The sequence below is a fragment of the Hoplias malabaricus genome, chromosome 2 (assembly GCF_029633855.1).
Source record: "Hoplias malabaricus isolate fHopMal1 chromosome 2, fHopMal1.hap1, whole genome shotgun sequence".
NCBI lineage: Eukaryota > Metazoa > Chordata > Actinopteri > Characiformes > Erythrinidae > Hoplias > Hoplias malabaricus.
In genome coordinates, this window is record NC_089801.1 from 33957127 (window position 1) to 33977269 (window position 20143).

At 36.5% G+C, this 20143-nt stretch overlaps 1 protein-coding gene across 1 annotated transcript in view; it reads left to right on the forward strand.

Moving 5' to 3' along the window:
- The window catches only part of LOC136681384 (alpha-2-macroglobulin-like), a 28249-nt gene extending 13144 nt beyond the window's left edge, over positions 1 to 15105 (forward strand). Inside the window, exons 10-34 of the mRNA XM_066658668.1 lie at positions 2162 to 2271; positions 2355 to 2525; positions 2616 to 2846; positions 2948 to 3160; positions 3267 to 3416; positions 6041 to 6166; positions 6318 to 6408; positions 6505 to 6643; positions 7043 to 7268; positions 7353 to 7479; positions 7574 to 7695; positions 7788 to 7839; positions 9287 to 9370; positions 9829 to 10005; positions 10089 to 10164; positions 10314 to 10470; positions 10561 to 10635; positions 11017 to 11179; positions 11316 to 11506; positions 11618 to 11830; positions 13164 to 13285; positions 14085 to 14166; positions 14295 to 14363; positions 14617 to 14722; positions 14805 to 15105. Of these exons, the coding sequence (XP_066514765.1) occupies positions 2162 to 2271; positions 2355 to 2525; positions 2616 to 2846; positions 2948 to 3160; positions 3267 to 3416; positions 6041 to 6166; positions 6318 to 6408; positions 6505 to 6643; positions 7043 to 7268; positions 7353 to 7479; positions 7574 to 7695; positions 7788 to 7839; positions 9287 to 9370; positions 9829 to 10005; positions 10089 to 10164; positions 10314 to 10470; positions 10561 to 10635; positions 11017 to 11179; positions 11316 to 11506; positions 11618 to 11830; positions 13164 to 13285; positions 14085 to 14166; positions 14295 to 14363; positions 14617 to 14722; positions 14805 to 14845 (3314 nt within the window). The 3' untranslated portion in view covers positions 14846 to 15105. The remainder of the gene's footprint in view (positions 1 to 2161; positions 2272 to 2354; positions 2526 to 2615; positions 2847 to 2947; positions 3161 to 3266; positions 3417 to 6040; positions 6167 to 6317; positions 6409 to 6504; positions 6644 to 7042; positions 7269 to 7352; positions 7480 to 7573; positions 7696 to 7787; positions 7840 to 9286; positions 9371 to 9828; positions 10006 to 10088; positions 10165 to 10313; positions 10471 to 10560; positions 10636 to 11016; positions 11180 to 11315; positions 11507 to 11617; positions 11831 to 13163; positions 13286 to 14084; positions 14167 to 14294; positions 14364 to 14616; positions 14723 to 14804) is intronic.
- Positions 15106 to 20143: the final 5038 nt, after the last annotated feature.

The following is a 20143-nucleotide window of genomic DNA, read 5'->3' on the forward strand; positions in this document are numbered from 1 at the left end:
ATATGAGGGAATTTCTCTATGATAATTATCCTAAATTCTAAAAAGGCTATAGTTTATCCAGCAAACTATTCAGCACCACTCCTGAGCTATGAAATAAATGAAACCATGTGACCTTACATATCTCTGGAGATGGACTGGAGATAGCTGGGAGTATGTCACTGACGTGCGGAGCTCTGAAGATGCAGGCCTTGTTGACGTTCCTCTTCTCCCTCTTGGCCAGAGACATGGCGACCACTCTGTTGGAGCTGGTGGCATTCTGAAGGTCTCTGTAGGAATTCTCCGTCATCGCTGGTCTGCCTCCTTGTGAGTCATGTCCATGCAGGTCTTTCCTGGGCCTTTTGCTCAGAAAATCATTCTGTGGATGCATGTGGCCTTCTCCATCACTGATCCTGAAGCTCTTGTCACCACTTTGAGGGTCATAGGTCTGAGGTCTCCTTCATGCTCTGGGTGTGGCATTGAGCTTTGCGGGAGTTAAACTATAGTTTTTTATTAAACTATAGGTTTCTACTAGGGTTAGATAATAAAATAATAACATGAAATAAACTTCAGGTTGGAAGTTCTGGGTTTGTTAACAGACTTAACAGACCACCCTAGCTGAGAAGCATTGCCCACTGGAAGCAAGAGAGAGAAGCTAGAGAGAGCTGGAAGCGAGAGAGAGAGAGAGAGAGAGAGAGAGAGAGAGAGAGAGAGAGAGAGAGAGTGCTTCCTACATTTTCTTTCTGTTCTTCTCCTGTTCTGAGTTCTGTTCTGAGTGCTAAAAAAAACTTTATCGTTAAGTTTATCATGCCACTGGGTTTTAACCAGATTTTAGGAAATCCACCTTGGATACCGGATTGGTCCTCAGGGATTGGAGCATCTCTTGCTCCTGATTGGCTGTTTCCTGTACCTTGGTAGTGACATCACATAAAATTTATGACACTTGACAAGACAAAGACTTAAGGAAGATTCTTTTTGAATGAACATCCAAGGATTCTGAATCATACCTTTGCAGTATAAAAGATTATATGTTAACACAAAGTAATACCATTCAGACAAACCATGTTTTACATAAATCTCAACCAAATAACACACAGAGCATGTAGTTACCTTGGTTCCCACAAAGGTTCATACAAATAGGTGACCCAAAACACAAGTAAATTAATTCCACCCATTTTGACTGTTTAATTTGAGTTAATTTCATACAGTTGTACCCATATGCAACTTGTTCACCAGGTAAACTTAGGAATTAAGGAATGTATGATTCTTTGGTTTTTAACAGTCTTTCAAGATGTGTGCAAGGACATTTAATCAAGGTTGGGTCAGTATGCCTCTCTGCTATCACCAAAGATTCTTCTCTTGACCCCAGAGACCTTGGGTCATAAAAGTTTCTTAGAGTTGCCTGTAGTGTCAGTTTGTATGGCTCTCTGATACAGACCTTTAGAAACATATTTGGGGTCAGTGCTTGCTGGAAGGGTTATCTCAAATTCCGATCTAAGCTTGTGTGAATTGGAGATGTCTCTGATGTCTGTGTATTAAAGTCAAATCTCAGAAAGTCAAACTTCTTATTAGAAATTAATATAGATTCATCATATCACACTACAAGAGGCAGTTGTTGAAGTTGGCAACTTCCCTGGCAAACATGAACTATCAATGGTATTAATGGCCTTCACCAATGCAGCCTTTAGTCCCACCCATTGCTCATTATCATTTAGCACTGCACTATACCATCTGCTTAAACTCTTCACTGGTCTCTCCAATACCGTAGGGATAATTTCTTCTTCCATCACAAAATTCTCTTGCACAGCTTTTCCTATGACAATCAATAGCTCTCTAGGCTTGCTCAGGTTAACTTTCAGCCTAGCCAACCTGAGATTATCATTTAACTTCCCCATCATGTATAAAAGCAAAACTGAACATTGTCAAAATAGGCTTTAACCAGCCTAGTAATCTTGTCTGGCACCTGGAAGATCTCAAAACGTTCCACAAAAGTTTTTGTGGCACTGAGCCAAAGCATTAGCTAAATCTAACAAAACTACATGTAGATCCCTACCTTTCTTTGCTGTCTGAATCTGATGCCAGATCATCCTGCAAAGTCAGAATCCCCTGACTTTTGTACTGATATATAATCTGTTTCATCATTTAATAAGTTTGTTATTGTCATATGTGCTTATCATTTTCTTAGACATTTCCATGAAAACATCTGCAACTACCAGGATCTCCTATGAAATCGGTAGAGCAGAGTTTGTTGACGTTCCCAAAACTTTTGAAAGGGACACAGTTATAGAAGGAAAGGTGAATCATTTTTTTTACTTTTATTTATTGCACTAGGCCATTTTTGAACTGCCTGATAAACTTATAACAAATCTACTTCACAGATTAAAGTTACAAGTTTCAGTGGAGCACCAGTTCCAAACAAGGAGGTGTATCTTTTGGAAGGTCACCGGTGGTCAGCAAAGCTGCTTCATAATCTTACTACAGATGATTATGGTTTGGCAAATTTCACAGTTAATGCACCTAAAGACCCTATAACACAGATTTCACTGCTGGTATGATATAATTATCAAATTGTATCAGCAATTTTGTGGTTTTTGTTTCAGTTTCCCTCTGAAACTAATTATTGTTCCTCTGTCATCTAGGCAAGTGTCTATCCAAACTACCAACACCACAGACAAACACCTTTCTTTAGGATCAGTGACACAAGTATATCTCTTTTCCAACCTGCTACACCTTACAGTCCAGTGTACAGTGAATTATTAATAGAGAATTTAGAGGAACCCATAAGGTGTGGTGCTGAAATTTCCATAAACATTAAATATTATTTTGTTGGAGAAATTGCTGAGAAATACAGCACAGATATTATTTACATGGTGAGTATTTAATAATGTAGAGTAGTGAACTCAATTCTGTCAATTCCAAATTATATAGACATGATAAATATGTTTATTTTATACTCTTCTGTCTTTAACAGGTGTTATCTAAAGGAGCTATATTTCATCATGGGTATAAAAAGGTTGAAGTGAAAGAATCCAAAAAACTCGTAAAGGGAAAAGTCTCATTTAAACTATCTGTCGATGTTGAGCTCGCTCCTGCTGTGCAGATTCTGGTTTACTGTGTACTCCCCAGTGAGAACATCATTGCTGCACACAAGACTTTTAATGTGGAAAAATGCTTCAGAAACAAGGTGGCAATTGCAAATTTGGCTTGCAATCATTCAGTTTGAATATATTCTTCTGATTGTGGTGAAGAAGCTAACTGAGTAAAAAATGTATCTCTATTGTGATGTTTAGGTTTCACTGCAGTTCTCTCCTACTGAAGCAGTTCCTGGTGAAGAGAATACTCTCCAAATATCGGCCTTGCCCGGTTCACTGTGTGCTGTCACTGCTGTGGATCAGAGTGTGTTCATTATAGAGCCAGGAGAACGCTTGAATGTGAACAAGGTATTATTTGTTGATTTTCTGAAGAATTTTGAGGAAGTGAAATTAAATAGATTATTTAACTACCTTTTAAATCATTAAAATTATAGAACATGTAGCTATAGCATTTTGGACAGGGCAACTGTCAGTGGGAAAATATAGTAGTGAACCTAGTGTTCAGAAAGCAGTTTTATCTTTTATTGGCTAAACACAAACCCATGGTAGACGTACTACAAAGTGAAACCAATTCCACTGTTAGCTGTTTAAGATTATGCTGAAAGGGTTGTTCAAGTACCAAACATAAAAGTATTCTGATCGCAAAAATCTTAATTGCAGTGTTATGCTACATTGTTATGGGAAATAAGTTATTGCTACAAAAGTATTTTATGATGTGCCAGATTCACATTCAGCAAATGACACTTACTTTAACAAATAAGTGTAATTAGACTGAAATGCAAACAAACATTAGCCAAAATCTATTATGGAAGCATTCAGCGGCGGCTCCTTCCAGACCTCTCAAAGGGCAATTTTGTGACAAACTAGCAGCCCTGAGACATGTTAAAGGAGCTTTTCTTTTCTCTCTCTTTCTTTCTCTCTCTCTCTCTCTCTCTCTCTCTCTCTCTCTCTCTCTCTATATATATATATATATATATATATATATATATATATATATATATATATATATATATATATATATATATATATATATATATATGTGTGTGTGTGTGTGTGTGTGTGTGTGTGTGTGTGTGTATTCCTCGTTATCCGTTTCAGGTGTGTCTCGTTTGTGTGTGTATTTAAGTCCCCTTCTCTCACTTCCTCTATCGGACATTTCACCTTGGTTGTGTTTCGTATCCAGTTGTTTCATTTCTAATGTCATAGTCGTATTGCTCCCTTCAGTTTTTCTGTTCCTCGTTTTGTCTCGTCCGTGCCTCGCTTCGTTTCCTCTGTCATTGTTTTGTTTCTCCGTCGTCATTGAGTCTCAAGTCTGTCTGTTCCTGCTTTCCCTCGTTTTGGTTTTTGCCCTAGTCTCTGCCTCTGTTTCGTTATTCCTTTTGTAAATAAAGTTTATCTGTGTTTTATCGTATGCGTCCGCCCCGTCAGTCCGCCCCGCGAACCTGACAAATTCTAGTTTCAGAAATGTTATATTTTACTGTATCCCACCATGAAATGGTAGTTGGTCACTGTTGGTCTCTTTCGTTCCTCAGCATTAAAAAGCCATATCATCTTCCTCTCTGAATTGATACACAGTTTTTGACTGTCTCGGAACTGCTTAGAAAAGCAAGGATATATTCCAAGATTCTGCACCTTAACACATAAAAAAAAATATTTGCAATATTTAAATAACTACTGCACCAGAAAGGGGGATGAAAAAAGCCAGGTTACCCGACAACAAATAAACTAACAATGAGGCTACCCTGAGTGGAGTGTACTGAGTTAGAGCATGAAAACGGTGGCCTTGCATGTTCAGAAAATGGAACAGAACTTCGGATTACTGAATGGAGTTAATCAGACAACATGTGTTTGTTGTAATAAGTTTGCTTCCAAACGATAGTTTATTTTGGCATAGCACAGCATTACCCTAATACGGTAGCAACAGACAATCTTTTTTCAACATTTGTTTTACTGTTCATTTCAAATATAGAGTGATCCCTCGTTTTTCGCGGGGGATGCGTTCCAAGACCACCCACGAAAAACGAATTTCCGCACGGTAGAGGAAATATATATTTTTAATGTATTTAACGAGTATTTGGACTTTTAAAACCGTCCCTGTACTGTTAACAACCCACCCTTTGCATTAAACGGTCATTCTATAATGTTTTTCAGCTGGAACTACATGTGATATCCTACCAGTTTCTTTAATAGAGTAATTCCTAAGCTGTGATTTAGCGTCAGTAAATTTCACTCGGACATGGACATGAACAATACATGTACTGTACGTAAGAAATACTTGTAAATGATATATTTTGTCACCCACAGGCCTAGTCTAATACATGTAAATAATAATAAAAAAATACTTTTAATTTACACACCATAAGAAAATTATATTTTTAGGCACCTAGTCTAATAAATACTTTACATTACACTAATAAAGATGAAAGCATTAATCTCCAATTGCCCCAATCACAGGTCATCTTACAACACACTATGTCAGCAAGAAGTTACTGTGCAGTATAATGCATGTTGTCTGCTACCAAGAGGATGCACAGGGTCTACTACATTATTCAAATTAATAACATGTAGAATAATAAATGAACTAAAAAGAAGAGGAAAAGGATTTGAAAATGAAATCATAAAGATTTGTGCACTCTTCTTTGCTGACAACGAGCTAATAATAGCAAGAAATAAAGAAGACTTTTATGAAATTTTAATGAATGTAATGAAATATTTGGCAAGTCATCTTTCATGGTTTTCCTAAATTGTCCCTCAATATCTGCGATATAGCGGTCATAAGCCCCCTTGAAAAAACCTGCGAAGTAGCAAATCCGCGAAAAATGAACCGTGAAGTAGCGAGAGATTAGTGTATATGAAGCAATTTAAAAAAATGGTGAAAATTTAAAATATCTCTTAAAGGTTTATGTATCATGCATATTACAAAGCACTTTTAATAATGACAACATTTGCAACTTAAATTATGTTTGTTTTAGATTTTTAATTTGTTGCCAGTAAAAGCAGTGTCATCATATACCTCTGACATTGAAGATGAACAGAACTGTGTTTATGTTAGACACAGACGGGATTCACGCATAGATCATGCATACAATACTGTAGAGGTAAGAGACTGTTTATTGTAAAGTATATGATTTTATGCAAATGTTATTGGTCTAAATATCAGAATTTAAAATGAAAATGCACATTCATTTATTATGTAATTAACATAATGTGGAATTCACATTTTTTGTTTTGTATTTCATTGTCCAACAGAAAGCCGGGATCAAGATGGTGACTAACCTGGCTTTTAGAGGTCCTCAGTGTTTGATCTACAGAGGCGAACATTTTCGTCGTGATTTTAGAAGTCAGTTAGAGGTTATGGTGCTAGTTAATCTATGCTATTTACAACATTTAAATGCTCCTTATTTGATGTATGTTCATTTTTCATGTGTATTTTAAGGGAAGCTCCATAGATCACGATTAGGTCTTCCTCTTGCAGAAGTTGGGATGGCTGGGCACCCTGGACCCAGATTGACCCAGACCGAAACTGTTCGTAAGTTCTTCCCAGAAACTTGGATATGGCAGCTTGCTGAAGTTGGGTAGGTGATTCAGCACAATTTTTATGGTATTATTTTTATATAATTTACATTATTTCAACAGTTAAACTAGCCTTAAATAATGAAGGTTAATGTACATTTTCCTAAACCCCTTCAACTCTGAGAAAATATTTTTAAATGTTTCAGGAGAAAAAACTACAAATAATCACAAGTACTTAAACTTTAGACAATATTAACCATGAAACTGATAAGGAATCCATTTGAGCTTTCTAGAAATCTGTAATGGTGCAATGATTAACAGTGATGATTATTATAATAGACAAAAATATATAGGCCTACAAAAAGTACAAAAATATTGTAGTGAACTGGAACTTTATGGCCAGCTTTGTCTTTATCTTGTTTAGGGTTTTAGCTGATGGTATAAGTGCTTCTGTCCCACAGGGATTCTGGATCAGCGCAGGTTCCTGTCACTGTTCCAGACACTATCACCACTTGGGAGACGGAGGCTTTCTGTCTGTCCTCTAAAGGTCTAGGAGTGGCTCCTCCTGCTCAGCTTCTTGCCTTCCAGCCCTTCTTCCTGGAGCTCTCACTGCCCTACTCCATCATCCGGGGAGAGGTGTTTGAGTTGAAGGCCACTGTCTTCAACTATCTTTCTAAGTGCATTATGGTACTGTAAACTCCACATATTTGTCTTCACCAGTCTCTCATCACTTAACATGAACAAAGAGTTAATCTCCTGATTCATCAACAGGTTAAAGTAACTCCAGCTCCTTCCTCAGACTACACCCTAGAAGACTCCTCTGATGACCAGTATTCATCCTGTCTCTGTGCAAATGGCAGAAAAACTTTCAAATGGACTCTTATTCCTGCTGTGCTCGGTGAATTCCAAACCTCAAAGATTAAATCATAAACTTTTGTTTGTCTTGTGTTGTTGCTAATAAACTCATCTCTGTGTTTCTACATGTGTTGTAGGGGAGTTGAAAGTGACAGTCAGTGCTGAGGCAGAACAGTCACAAACTGTGTGTGATAATGAGATTGTGAGTGTGCCTGACAGAGGCCGCATTGACACAGTCATACGGACCCTGCTTGTAAAGGTAGAACTTATTTAAATGGCTTTAAAACTGTACTTTGTGTACATTTATTGCTACTCTTATTGTTTTTATGATCATCCAATTTTCTCTTGTAGGCTGAAGGAACTGAAAAGGCCAAGAGCCAGAGCCTGTTGCTGTGTCCACGGGGTTAAGTTGTTTTTTTGTTTTGTTCTTGATTGTACAGTGTGTGCAGTTTTATTATTATATGCCTATTATTAGGCAAGTTGTATTTGAGAGGATTCTTTTTATTATTGAACAACAACAACTTTTGTTCCCAATCAACCCAAAAGACTCATAAATACCAAAGCTTAATATTTTTGGAAGTTGGAGTAGTTTTTTTTTTTAGATTTGGCTATCTTAGGAGGATATCTGTTTGTCCAGGTAACTATTACTGTGAAGAATTATTAGGCAGCTTAATAAAAAACAAATTTATACCCATCTCACTTGTTTATTTTCACCAGGTAAACCAATATAACACAGAATTTAGAAATAAACATTTCTGACATTCAAAAACAAAACCAAAAACAAATCAGTGATATACCATTACCAATATAGCCACTTTTCTTTACGGTGACACTCAAAAACCTTCCAGCCATAGGGTCTGTCAGTTGCTTGATCTGTTTACGATCAACATTGTGTGCAGCAGCCACCACAGCCTCCCAGACACTGTTCAGAGAGGTGTACTGTTTTCCCTCCCTGTAGATCTCACATTTTATGAGGGACCACAGGTTCTCTATGGGGTTCAGATCAGGTGAACAAGGGGCCCATGTCATTATTTTTTCTTCTTTTAGACCTTTACTGGCCAGGTACGCTGTGGAGTATTTGGATGCATGTGATGGAGCATTGTCCTGCATGAAAATCATGTTTTTCTTGAACGACACCGACTTCTTCCTGTACCACTGCTTGAAGAAGGTGTCTTCCAGAAACTGGCAGTAGGTCTGGGAGTTGAGCTTCACTCCATCCTCAACCCGAAAAGGTCCCACAAGTCCATCTTTGATGATACCAGCCCATACCAGTACCCCACCTCCACCTTGCTGGCATCTGAGTCGGAGTGGAGCTCTCTGCCCTTTACGGATCCAGCCTCTTGCCCATCCATCTGGCCCATCAAGAGTCACTCTCATTTCATCTGTCCTTAGAAAAATCAATCTTAAGATATTTCTTGGCCCAGTCTTGACGTTTTATCTTATGTTTCTTGTTCAAAGGTGGTCGTTTTTCAGCCTTCCTTACCTTGGCCATGTCCCTGAGTATCGTACACCTTGTGCCTCTTGATACTCCAGTAACGCTGCAGCTCTGAAATATAGCAACACTGGTGGCAAATGGCATCTTGGCAGCTTCACGCTTAATTTTCCTCAATTCATGGGCTTCTCAATTCAACATGCTTCTTGCGACCCTGTTTGCCATGAAAAACTTGATTGTTCAGTGATCACGCTTCAAAAATGTGGCAGTTATACAGCTTGGAGTAGGACAACATGTATAAAAAGGATGATGTGATGAAAATACTCATTTGCCTAATAATTCTGCACACACTGTAGACATTTACTTTATATTTCTGCAGTGTACTTCTCAATAACAAATGAGCCTGTTTGATTGACAGATAACAGCATTTCAGAAAAGCTGGAGTTGGTTCTTCCTAAAGATGTAATAGAGGGATCAGCACGTGCTTCTGTTTCAGTGCTGGGTAAAAGAGAAAACACTCACAAAATGTATTTTTTTTTATTTAAAACACTTTTGATTTCTATAGGACTTATTTTCTGCTAGATATTTAGGGTTCCCATAGAAAGAAGCATATATTCATTTTACTTTAAGGTATAAAATTGATTTATATTATAGATTAGTACAGTCTCACTTGTTGTCACTATCTGTTCTGCTGTCTTGGTCTGAAGTGGTCTTAAAGCAGACATTGGGCACATTACATTAAAGAAAGAAATTATCATTTGAGCCATAGCCAAGGAGCGAAATATATGGCAGCATTGGCTTCAAAACAAGAAATGTAGCATAAAATTTACATGATCTTAATCTGGTATGGTGATATTGCAATGTGGATTATTAATAAATTATGTACATTATTTTTTCATGTTCAAAATAGACTTGTTTTTCTGAATGAATAAATAACTAGTATTTATGTGTTGTTTGTAGGAGACATACTGGGGCGTGCACTAAAGAATATTGATGGATTGCTGAAAATGCCGTATGGCTGTGGAGAACAAAATATTGCTATTCTCGCCCCCAATATCTACATTCTTCAGTACCTAGAGAACACTGAGCAGCTCACTGCAGCCATTCGTGAGAGAGCTACTGTCTTCCTGAAAAATGGTGAGAGGACCTAACTGTATGACAATTTTTTTCATTAAGATTTTTACTGAACCACACATAAAAATAATTTGTGTTAAACACAGGATATCAGAGACAACTGAACTATAAGCATTTTAATGGTGCATACAGCACATTTGGCAGAGGAGAAGTGAATACATGGTAAGAAAATCATTAACACCTACTCAGTGGACATAGTATGAATTCTTTAAAAACTTAAAGTAATTTATGTTATAAATGATCACATGTTTCTGAAACATATTATAAAAAGACAGTTCTGTTTATAAATACAAATATATCTTCACCTATAGGCTAACCACATTTGTATTGAAAACATTTGGCAAAGCACAGCGTTACATCTTTATTGATCCAGAAAATATTAAGAGTACAAAGCAATGGCTGATAAACCAGCAGAGACCCGATGGATGTTTTACAAGACAGGGAACACTGTTCAACAACAGAATGAAGGTGTGTTATTAAATACTAGATACGTTTTTCAGACTAAAGTGTAAAAGTAGCATATTATCAACTGTGTGTGTATATATATATATCTTGTAGGGTGGTGTAAACGATGACGTGACCATGACTGCTTACATCACTGCTTCATTACTTGAATTGGGCCATACTTCTGAGGTGAGACCATTGATTAGCTTTTGTAAATTATAATGGTAATAATTAGTCCATTGTTATAATTAGACCACATGTTCCATATTGCTCTACTATGACCTCTACCATTACCTTTAGACAGCTGTACTTCACAGCTTTAGAATTTAAACATATATAATATAAACATACAAATGATATTGGATTCACTCCCAAAAATAGTTTTTGAGCATAGGGCATCGCCCTGATGCCATTTTAGTCATGCACATGAGTCAATATATCAGCTCCTTTTTGCGAAGAGTTCTGTTAAAGTAGGGACATGATTGTTGAGTATATGATGGTGCCATCTTGATGTAAGGTATAATACAAATAATTGTATTTTTATCTACACCTGAATATATATATTTTCAGGATGCTGTTGTGAGTAAAGGGTTATCATGTGTAAAGTCTTCTATTGGTAGCCTATCAAACCCCTACACCACTGCCCTGTTGGCCTACACTTTCAGTCTGGCTGGAGACAATAAATCTCGAGGGGAGCTGCTACAAAAACTGGATATTATTGCTATTTCCGGAGGTGTGGTAGGGTTACAGTAATTGTAACAGTTTCATAATGGAATTTCAGTGTCATATTTCATGATTTGTATAATAATATTTTGATGTATCTCTAAACATGATTTTAATCATCTCTCTGATGTTCTTTTAATAACGAGATGGCAATCTTCACTGGACTCAGTCTGCAACAGAGAACTCTGACTCCTTGGCAGTGGAGATCAGTTCCTATGTTCTGCTAGCTGTTCTCACTACAGGTGAAGTTAGTGCTGCTGATTTGGGTTATGCTAACAGGATTGTCAGTTGGCTAGTGAGGCAGCAGAATCCCTATGGAGGCTTCTCCTCTACCCAGGTACTCCAATGCATTTCAGCAATTTTTAAAACCTTTTCTGTACTGATCAGGTAATAGATAGAGTACTGTGAATGTAGTCCCTCATTCCTTGATTTTGTGTTTTTGGATCAGGACACAGTGGTGGCCCTCCAAGCTCTGGCTCTGTACGCCACTAAAGTGTACAGCTCTGATGGCTCCAGCACAGTCACTGTGAAGTCTGATGAAGAGAGCCACAGCTTTGAAGTTAACCAGAGCAACAAGCTACTGTACCAGGAGAAACCACTGCAGGTTTCATCTGGCAAATATAGCATCGTGGTGACAGGCTCCACCTGTGCATCTGTGCAGGTCTGCGTGTGTGTAGTATAAATCTTGTATCTGATGTACACATACAGGTGCTGGTCATAAAATTAGAATATCATGAAAAAGTTGATTTATTTATGAACGCACCTGGTGCCACACTCAAATAAGCTTTTTGTGTTTTGAGTTAATTAGCTGATTAATGTGTGGCACCAGATGTCTTCAATATTGAAAATTTTCACAATATTCTAATATTCTGAGATACTGAATTTGGGGTTTTCATTAGTTGTCAGTTATAATCATCAAATTAAAAGATATAAACACTTGAAATATATCAGTCTGTGTGCAATGAATGGGTATAATATACAAGTTTCACTTTTTGAATGGAATTACTGAAATAAATCAACTTTTTCATGATATTCTAATTTTATGACCTGCTCCTATAAGTGAGAGTAACTTGTAACAACTTAGTAGTCCTGCTAAGCTTTAAAGTTGTTAGGTGAGGTTACTGAATCCGTATAACTGGGAGAATATATGGGGCATAGTCCGCATGCTTGAAAAGCCACAACTCCGGCTGTGAAGTTCAGCGCTCTGTAGGTTCCATACAGTGAAAAAGCACCATTACACTGGCACCCTCCATTAAAAAAAATGCAGAAATAAATGTATGCAGTCACACATTTTGCTGAGATTGGAAAAGTGGAGCGTCATTGCATTTTACCTGTTGCTGAGGAAGGGTGAAGCATGTGGGTTCATCCTATTAACATTAAAACAGACAATAAAACCCTTTAACAAAAGGGCTCTTATTAAAAACATAGCAAGAGTAGCTTGTGTGGCATGCATCAACAAACCCGTATGAAAAACTGCATGAGGAAAAAAGATATTTAAAGCAAGACTAGATTTTATTTTTACCTTAAAAAGCTTCAAAATCATTCATGCTTCACTGACCTGCCAAGAATTGCACTGCAAAGCTTCATTGGGCAGGCAAGTATGCTCACCTTTTGATTTTAGGACAGTGCTGTAGATGTGAATTGCACTCTGCAATGGTAGAGGAAGCCCAGGAGCAAAAATTTCCACTGTTACCTAGTGTTGCATCAACATTAAACATGTTGCATTCAAAATTGCAACAAAAATAAATTTATCATCTTTAAATTGCAATGCAGGGTCATGGGTTTTTTCATATTACATTGTGGTTACATGTGTCACAGTACTTGCAGACAAAATGCAATTCCAGTTTCTAAAAGAATATTACTAATCTCCTTCTTCCATTATTAACAGTATTTTTCACTTTTCTTTTTTACTTTTAATAACAATTTTTTAAAAATGTGGTTTCTAGTACCAAAAGCAGCTTTAAAAGACATGTCTCTTTTATCCCCAAATGCAGATGGCGCTTTTCTACAATATCCCTACACCTACTGTACCCAGCACATTGAGCATCAAAGCTAAGACTGGTGGAGATTGCACAAAATCATTTGGACATGTTGTAGCCATCAACTTCACAGTCGAGTAAGTGTGCATTTGTGTGTAGCCCTATGAACCCTATGTATATAGCTATTAAAGATAAAAATACACAATAAAAATTATTTAACCTTTTTAGTTTATATTTGTTGATCGAATGCATTATTATTTGATGTGAAACCTACAAAAACCTTGAAAACCTATAAATCAATAATAGGAATATTTTTGCTGATGAGTTTTCTGCCCAGAGACAGAGTGAGATGACAAAACGAAACTGAAAGCAAACGCCGTCTTTCTTGTTCCTTTGCAGCGTCTTCTTTTCTGATTATAGCGAATATCATTAGAATCTTTCATGACGAACATGACACACAAATTTTGAAGGAGCACCTTGATTTTTAGGTGGTTTTTCACACTGGATTACTTCCAGAGGCTTCACAGCACCGCGATAACAGCACTATTTTTAGAAACGGTAGTATCTGCGCTTTCTAACGGTATACGGAGCTCACAGACGCATTCAGACATTCAAGACTTACAAAGCTGATTATATAAGGTGTGTTTCTACCCCGCAGAATGCGGGGTTAGGGTTGAACAGAAATGATGACTGAAACTGGGAACATTAACAGATGTTTTAGTCATTCTGAGAAAGCCCACACAAACACACACACACCCACACAGAGCTCTTGAAGCAGGTTAAATGTTACTATATACATGTATACATGCATAATACTTTCACCTGCTAAGTTATTGTAAGCACTGCAAAATGACCAAACAACTTGGCACCTTGACATCTACATTTAAATATGACAGACTAGCAAATGTCTAACCTTAGTTTTTTTGCATTTTTCAGATATACAGGGGAACTAAGTAGCACTAACATGGTGATAGTGGATATAAAAATCTTATCAGGATTCACTGCAGATCCCGGTGAAGTAAGCTATATTGATTTATTAGTAAACACAGTGTTAATACACTATATAATCCTCAATCTCACAGTTATTATGTACCATTAAACGTTTTAACAGAAGTCATAAATAAGAAATAATTACTCTTTCCCCAGCTGAAAAGGAGACCACTTGTGGAACGAGTTGATTCCCAAGATGATCATATTATGATGTATATGAATAAGGTGAGAGACTAAATAGTTTAATGTGCTGCTTACTGTGTGTATTAATGGAAATAATCAGCAGTAAATATGCACATTCCTTTAGTGTATATGTATTTGTAAGTAATAAGAATGCTGTAGAATGTGAGATAGAAGCTTTTTTTTTTCATATTTACAAAATTTATAATTTCACAGCACACTGACCAAATCCACTTCAGCCCAGAAAGAGCTGTGATAAAGCAATTCTACAGTTTAATATCTGGTTTATAACCCACAGGTCCCAAAGGATATTCCTATGAATTATGAGCTACATATTAAACAGGTGCTTCCAGTCAAGAACCTTAAGCCAGCTGTCATCAGAGTTTATGATTACTACCAAACAAGTAAGATTTTGTACATGTTTCAAACACTTTTACTGTGATTGGTTTGGTTTTAATTTGTTTATTTATAATTTGTTTATTTTAGATGACCAGTCTGAGACCGAGTACTCCTCCCCCTGTGTATAAGCTTTCAGATCCGAAGCCTCAGGATGAGACAAAGCAAAACTTGGATTCCAGAATATTAATTTAAATAAATATGAACTTCAGACAACAGGTTTATTATTGTTATACATGTGTACATTTCTGCTATAATGTCTAACATTAAAAAAAAATTATACTCAGCTCAGGCCTTTTCAACTCCAGTTTCCAAGCGCGCCATTGCAAAATGATTTCACTATGTTCTTGATGCTCTTCAGCCAGAGATAGGCATGCTGTGTTAGGTCAGTGTTTCTGAAAACCTTTTTTTCCCCATCACAGAAGAACAGTTACAATGGAATTTTCAAAAAAAAAATTTGTGTGGATTTTGGGAGGTGAAAATGCAGACAAAAAAACTTTCTTTTTTTAACGTATGATCAATGGACACAGAGAGAGCTTCTAAAGGATGACAAAATGACAACAATATCATGTCACATTGCTCACAGGTGCTGGGAGTGGCTAGGGAACAGGATAGAGAGAAACACACATGGCAACATGGCACAAGGCACATTTTCTGACCGAAGAAGGGTCGAGGAACATGACGGTGCGTCAAATACAACCATTCATGATGTTCGTATTAAAATCGTAGCGATAACACAGTGCAGAAATACAGTTCACCCTCTGAATGTGGAAAAACTGCTCTTTCGATTGCATGTTATGGCGAGGCTGTACATGATACTGTACACCCTGAGTTAAGAGTCTATGTGTAAGCTTGAGACACGCCTCCTCTGCCTCTCGCCGTGTGTAACTGGTAGATTTGCTTGTTTTTAAGACTCTGATAAAACTATTTCAATCACCAAAACAATTCATCCACATGAGTAAAGGGATGTTTTCAAAAGAAATATTAAGATTTTCTAAAATCAGATTTAAGTTTTTCAGCATTAGAGATTATCTCTTTATAAAATGCTCTAGGTCACATGGGCCTTTTAATGAGAGAGCTGAGATGGTTCTGAACATTTTGATATAAAACATGTGGGCAATATTTTTCAGTACAAGTATTTTAAAGGCGGATTTCAGAAAATTTAGAAAATGTCCTTAGACCCAAAAGGGTTAATCATGAAAATGTATCCACTTGGTGTTATTTTGTATTTTTTGGTAGTGTTCATCCACATCAAAATGTCATGCTGAGGTTTAATAAAGATAAAAACAACAACAGCAATAATAATAATTATTATTATTAACCTTATTACTATTAATACAATATTAAAATAAAATAAAAAATGATTACAAACCGGATTCCAAAAAAGTTGAGACAATAAACAGATTGTGAATAAAAACTGAATGCAATGATGTGGAGATGGCAAATGTCAATATTTTATTCGTAATAGAACATAGATGACAGATCAAAAGTTTAATCTGAGTAAATGTAACATTTTAAAGGAAAAATATGTTGATTCAAAATTTCAGTGTCAACAAATCCCAAAAAAGTTGGGACAAGTAGCAATATGTGGCTGGAAAAAGGAAATTGAGCATATAATGAACAGCTGGAAGACCAATTAACACTAATTAGGTCAATTGACCTGATTGAATGGTGTTACCCAGCGTAAAACAGCAAATACTTTTAAGTTATCATCATCAACCGTGCATAACATCATCAAAAGATTCAGAGAATCTGGAACAATTGCTGTGCATAAGGGTCAAGGCCGTAAAACTCTACTGGATGCTCGTGATCTCCGGGCCCTTAAACGTCACTGCACCTCAAACAGGAAGGCCACTGTCAAGGAAATAAAAGAATGGGCTCAGAAATACTTCCAGAAAGCATTGTCAGTGAACACAATCCACAATTTAAGACTTATCTAAAAAGACTTGTCATTTAAGATATTTCCTGTTTAATCATTGCAGCCCACCAGCGCTTCCACAGGTAACAGGTCAGTTTACACCCAACAAGTTCATCAGCAAATAACAGCACAGGGAATACCACATGTACCACTTGCATTGGATTAAAATATAGTGTCTTCCCCTGGACTGACTGCAAAACATTAGTTTGTTGATTTCAATATATTCAGATTACTGCTGTGGTGTTTAGTGTTAATTGGTGTGTAATTACAAAACAAATTCAAAGCTAATGTACATTTTAAACTGATTATTCTTATGTTTACATGTAGCGACCAATGAAGTCAGAGTCATTTTAATGGTTTCTTTAAATTCATGATTTAAATCCTTAATATAAGAAATGCATCTATATAAAAATACATAACATACAAAGATATATGTTTTAAAAACTTAATACATCAACAAATCAATTCTTTGGTTTTAAGCATGTCCTTGGTTTTACACACACTACTCATAGAGATACAGTGTTTTATCTTATTATCTCGTGTAAATCTAGCACAGAAAAACTCCAGGGTAAGCCTTATGCTGATTAGGTCTTTGGCTAGAATCTCTCTGGCTCCTGCATTCTTTTTCGGACCCTCTGAAATGCCTCTGCATCCAAATACAAAAGACAAACATTATTAATCCTTAACTACTGCAGGAACTATTTTTTTATTATTATTTTCAGAAGACTTTAAAGGAGCAATACTGACAGAAAGCATTTAAAATGATTATTGCACTTTAAATTCAAAACACTTGAGAGAGGTCTGTGAACCTTTCGTCTCCTCCCAAGACGTGAAGCACAAACAGTTTGCCAGATTGACGAAAACAGAACGAATGATGTTAGAGAGCTAAACCTACACAACCAAGTGCAAGATGAGCTCAAGAATGTGATCATATCAAGTGACAAATCATGTATTTTAAGCTGGTCATCTAATGTATAATTTAGCTATGTTGCTTTTATTTATTTATTTTGAATGTAATAATCCTCAGTGTTTTGTTTATAGGTTAACCAAGTACAGCTGGCTAAGTTAGTCAATGCTATGTCTGTTATTTCCAAAACATTAAGGTGAAGCAACCATTTTCTGGGCATTCACTTGCCAGTCAGTAGAATAAGAGCCTGCAGGTCTGGGATGTGGCCATAGGTTTTCTCTGTCTTGATACTGTAGAGGTTGTATTTTCTGTCATTCTTGTACAGTCTCCTTTATATTTATATATTTAAATCTGTAACGGCCCAGACAGCGAGTATATATCGGTCCACTGGCATAAAAATGCTGGCACACCACTGACTGTAGACCACTGCTGGTCCACCATCGGATCACTCAGATTACTGTCCTGTACAGGACATAACTCATTTATAATTTCCTCAAAGTGATTTTAAATTCACAGAGACTTTTATTCTGGAAAACAAACTAATACAAATATTACCAACAACTATGAGAGATATAAAGAGTATGAGCCTGATATAAAATGATTATGCTGAACATGTTGACACTGATGGATTAAAATGATTTACTAATCTTATTTATAAAGAATAACAAAACAAACCTAATAAAGGGGAAAAAGTTATATTGGACTGTGAATGGAAAAGTGCTAAAATGTGGCAGTTTGTCTAAAATTCTGTTTAATCACCAGCGGTCCGCCCAGAAAACGCTGTGCAAAACACTAGTGGACCTCCAACCGTGCTCTCAGTGGGACAACAGTGGTCCGCCATCTCCTTGCTCTCAAGGAGATTAAGTTGTTTGCACTACATTGCGAGAAAAGACCAGAGAGCAGAGAAGACTCTTATCTGTTGTCCAAGGAAAGACAAAGAAAGAAAAAGAGATGTCTAAAGAGCAGAGGAGAATATTAGTGACTTAGACAGGAGGAGAGAGGAGAAAAAGTTAGCCGGAAGCCCTCCTGACCACACTAATTCACTTGTAAATATGTATATAAGAACATATAAATCCTTGGTTATAATACCTGAATTTTCCTCATAGTACAATGCATAGATTGCAGATGTCATTAGTGTGGTTAAAATTGAAAAAAAAAAAAAAAACAGTAAGTACAAATTCAGTAAGTATAAGTACATTTTCAAAAATGGCCTGAAGCAATGTAAAAACGTACTGTTAGCTTCCATCAGGTTTTGTCCATGCGGTGTTAGCCATTCAACAAACTAAATAATAATTATATAACAAGGAACTTGTGGGATGGGTAAGCATTTTTGCAGCACCACCAAAATTGATTAATCCTTCAACCAGTGGATCAGGCTGGACTGGGCTTTGATCTGTCCTGTCTGTAAAGGAATTATAGAATATGAACATCAGCAAGGTCATTGGGTTATGAAAAGTTATCATTCCATATTACTGCCCTTTTTTAGTGGTGTATAATGTGGATTATCTTACAAATATAGTAAGATATAGATATAGAAAGATATTATAGTACAAATAATAAAGGTTTTCATAGCACTAAGCATGCAGCTGGTGGCTGTAATTATTGATTTGTTTAAAGCAGGCTCATTGGAACAATGTGGAGCAACAGCTAAAAGAACTGAATTTTGACATACCGTATACGAAGCCAAGAACACATTCGTCATTGGAGCGGTCATCACCTTCAGTTTCCTTTTCTTCCTTGTCATCTGTTCCCCAGTCTATGCTGACCATTTTGAAAGTATGTAATATTACTAATCATAGTAAACCTACATTATTTTTTCACTGCACAAAGCATTGGACGTGTCTCCAAATATATTAAAAATAGTAACTCATTATTACAATAAGCAGGAGCAAAAAAAACATGAAGTTACCACAGATCAGGTGGAGCTGGACTGAACCCTGTGTAGAAGAAGAAGAAGCACCTTTATGGATCCCCTTAGGGGAATTGCTTCTCTGCATTTGACCCATCCGTGTTATTGAACACACAAACGCACACTAGTGAGCAATTCTTCACAAACACTAGGGGCAGTGAACACACACACAACCGGAGCAGGGGGCTGCCAACCATTTCGGCGCCCGGGGAGCACACTCAAAAAAATAATTTGTTGTATTTACTTAATTCTGTTATGTCAACAATTTCCACATAACCAAGTTGTTTTATACATAATTAAATATTATTATTAAGATGGAAGTTACCACCTTATGTAAAGGCTACATTATTGTATTATTGTCATCCAACATGACAATATTATGTAGAACCAACATTGCTGTATTTTATAAAGCCAACAAGACTGTAAATTATGGTTAAGTTGGATTTAATTAATAGGAGTTAGTCTATCTAACTAATCTTACTAACATAAAAGCAACAAAATGCCTTTTGCTTCAATTAGCTCTTTTATATAATTCCAGCATAAATATATTTAATTGTAATAAATTCACTCACTTATATAAGTGTAAATTAACTATTGGAACTCCATTAAGTAAACAAATTTTGTGAAAGTACAGTGTGGACACTGACAAATTCAAGTCACACTACTCGTTTCTGTGAAAGAATAAATTTATTATA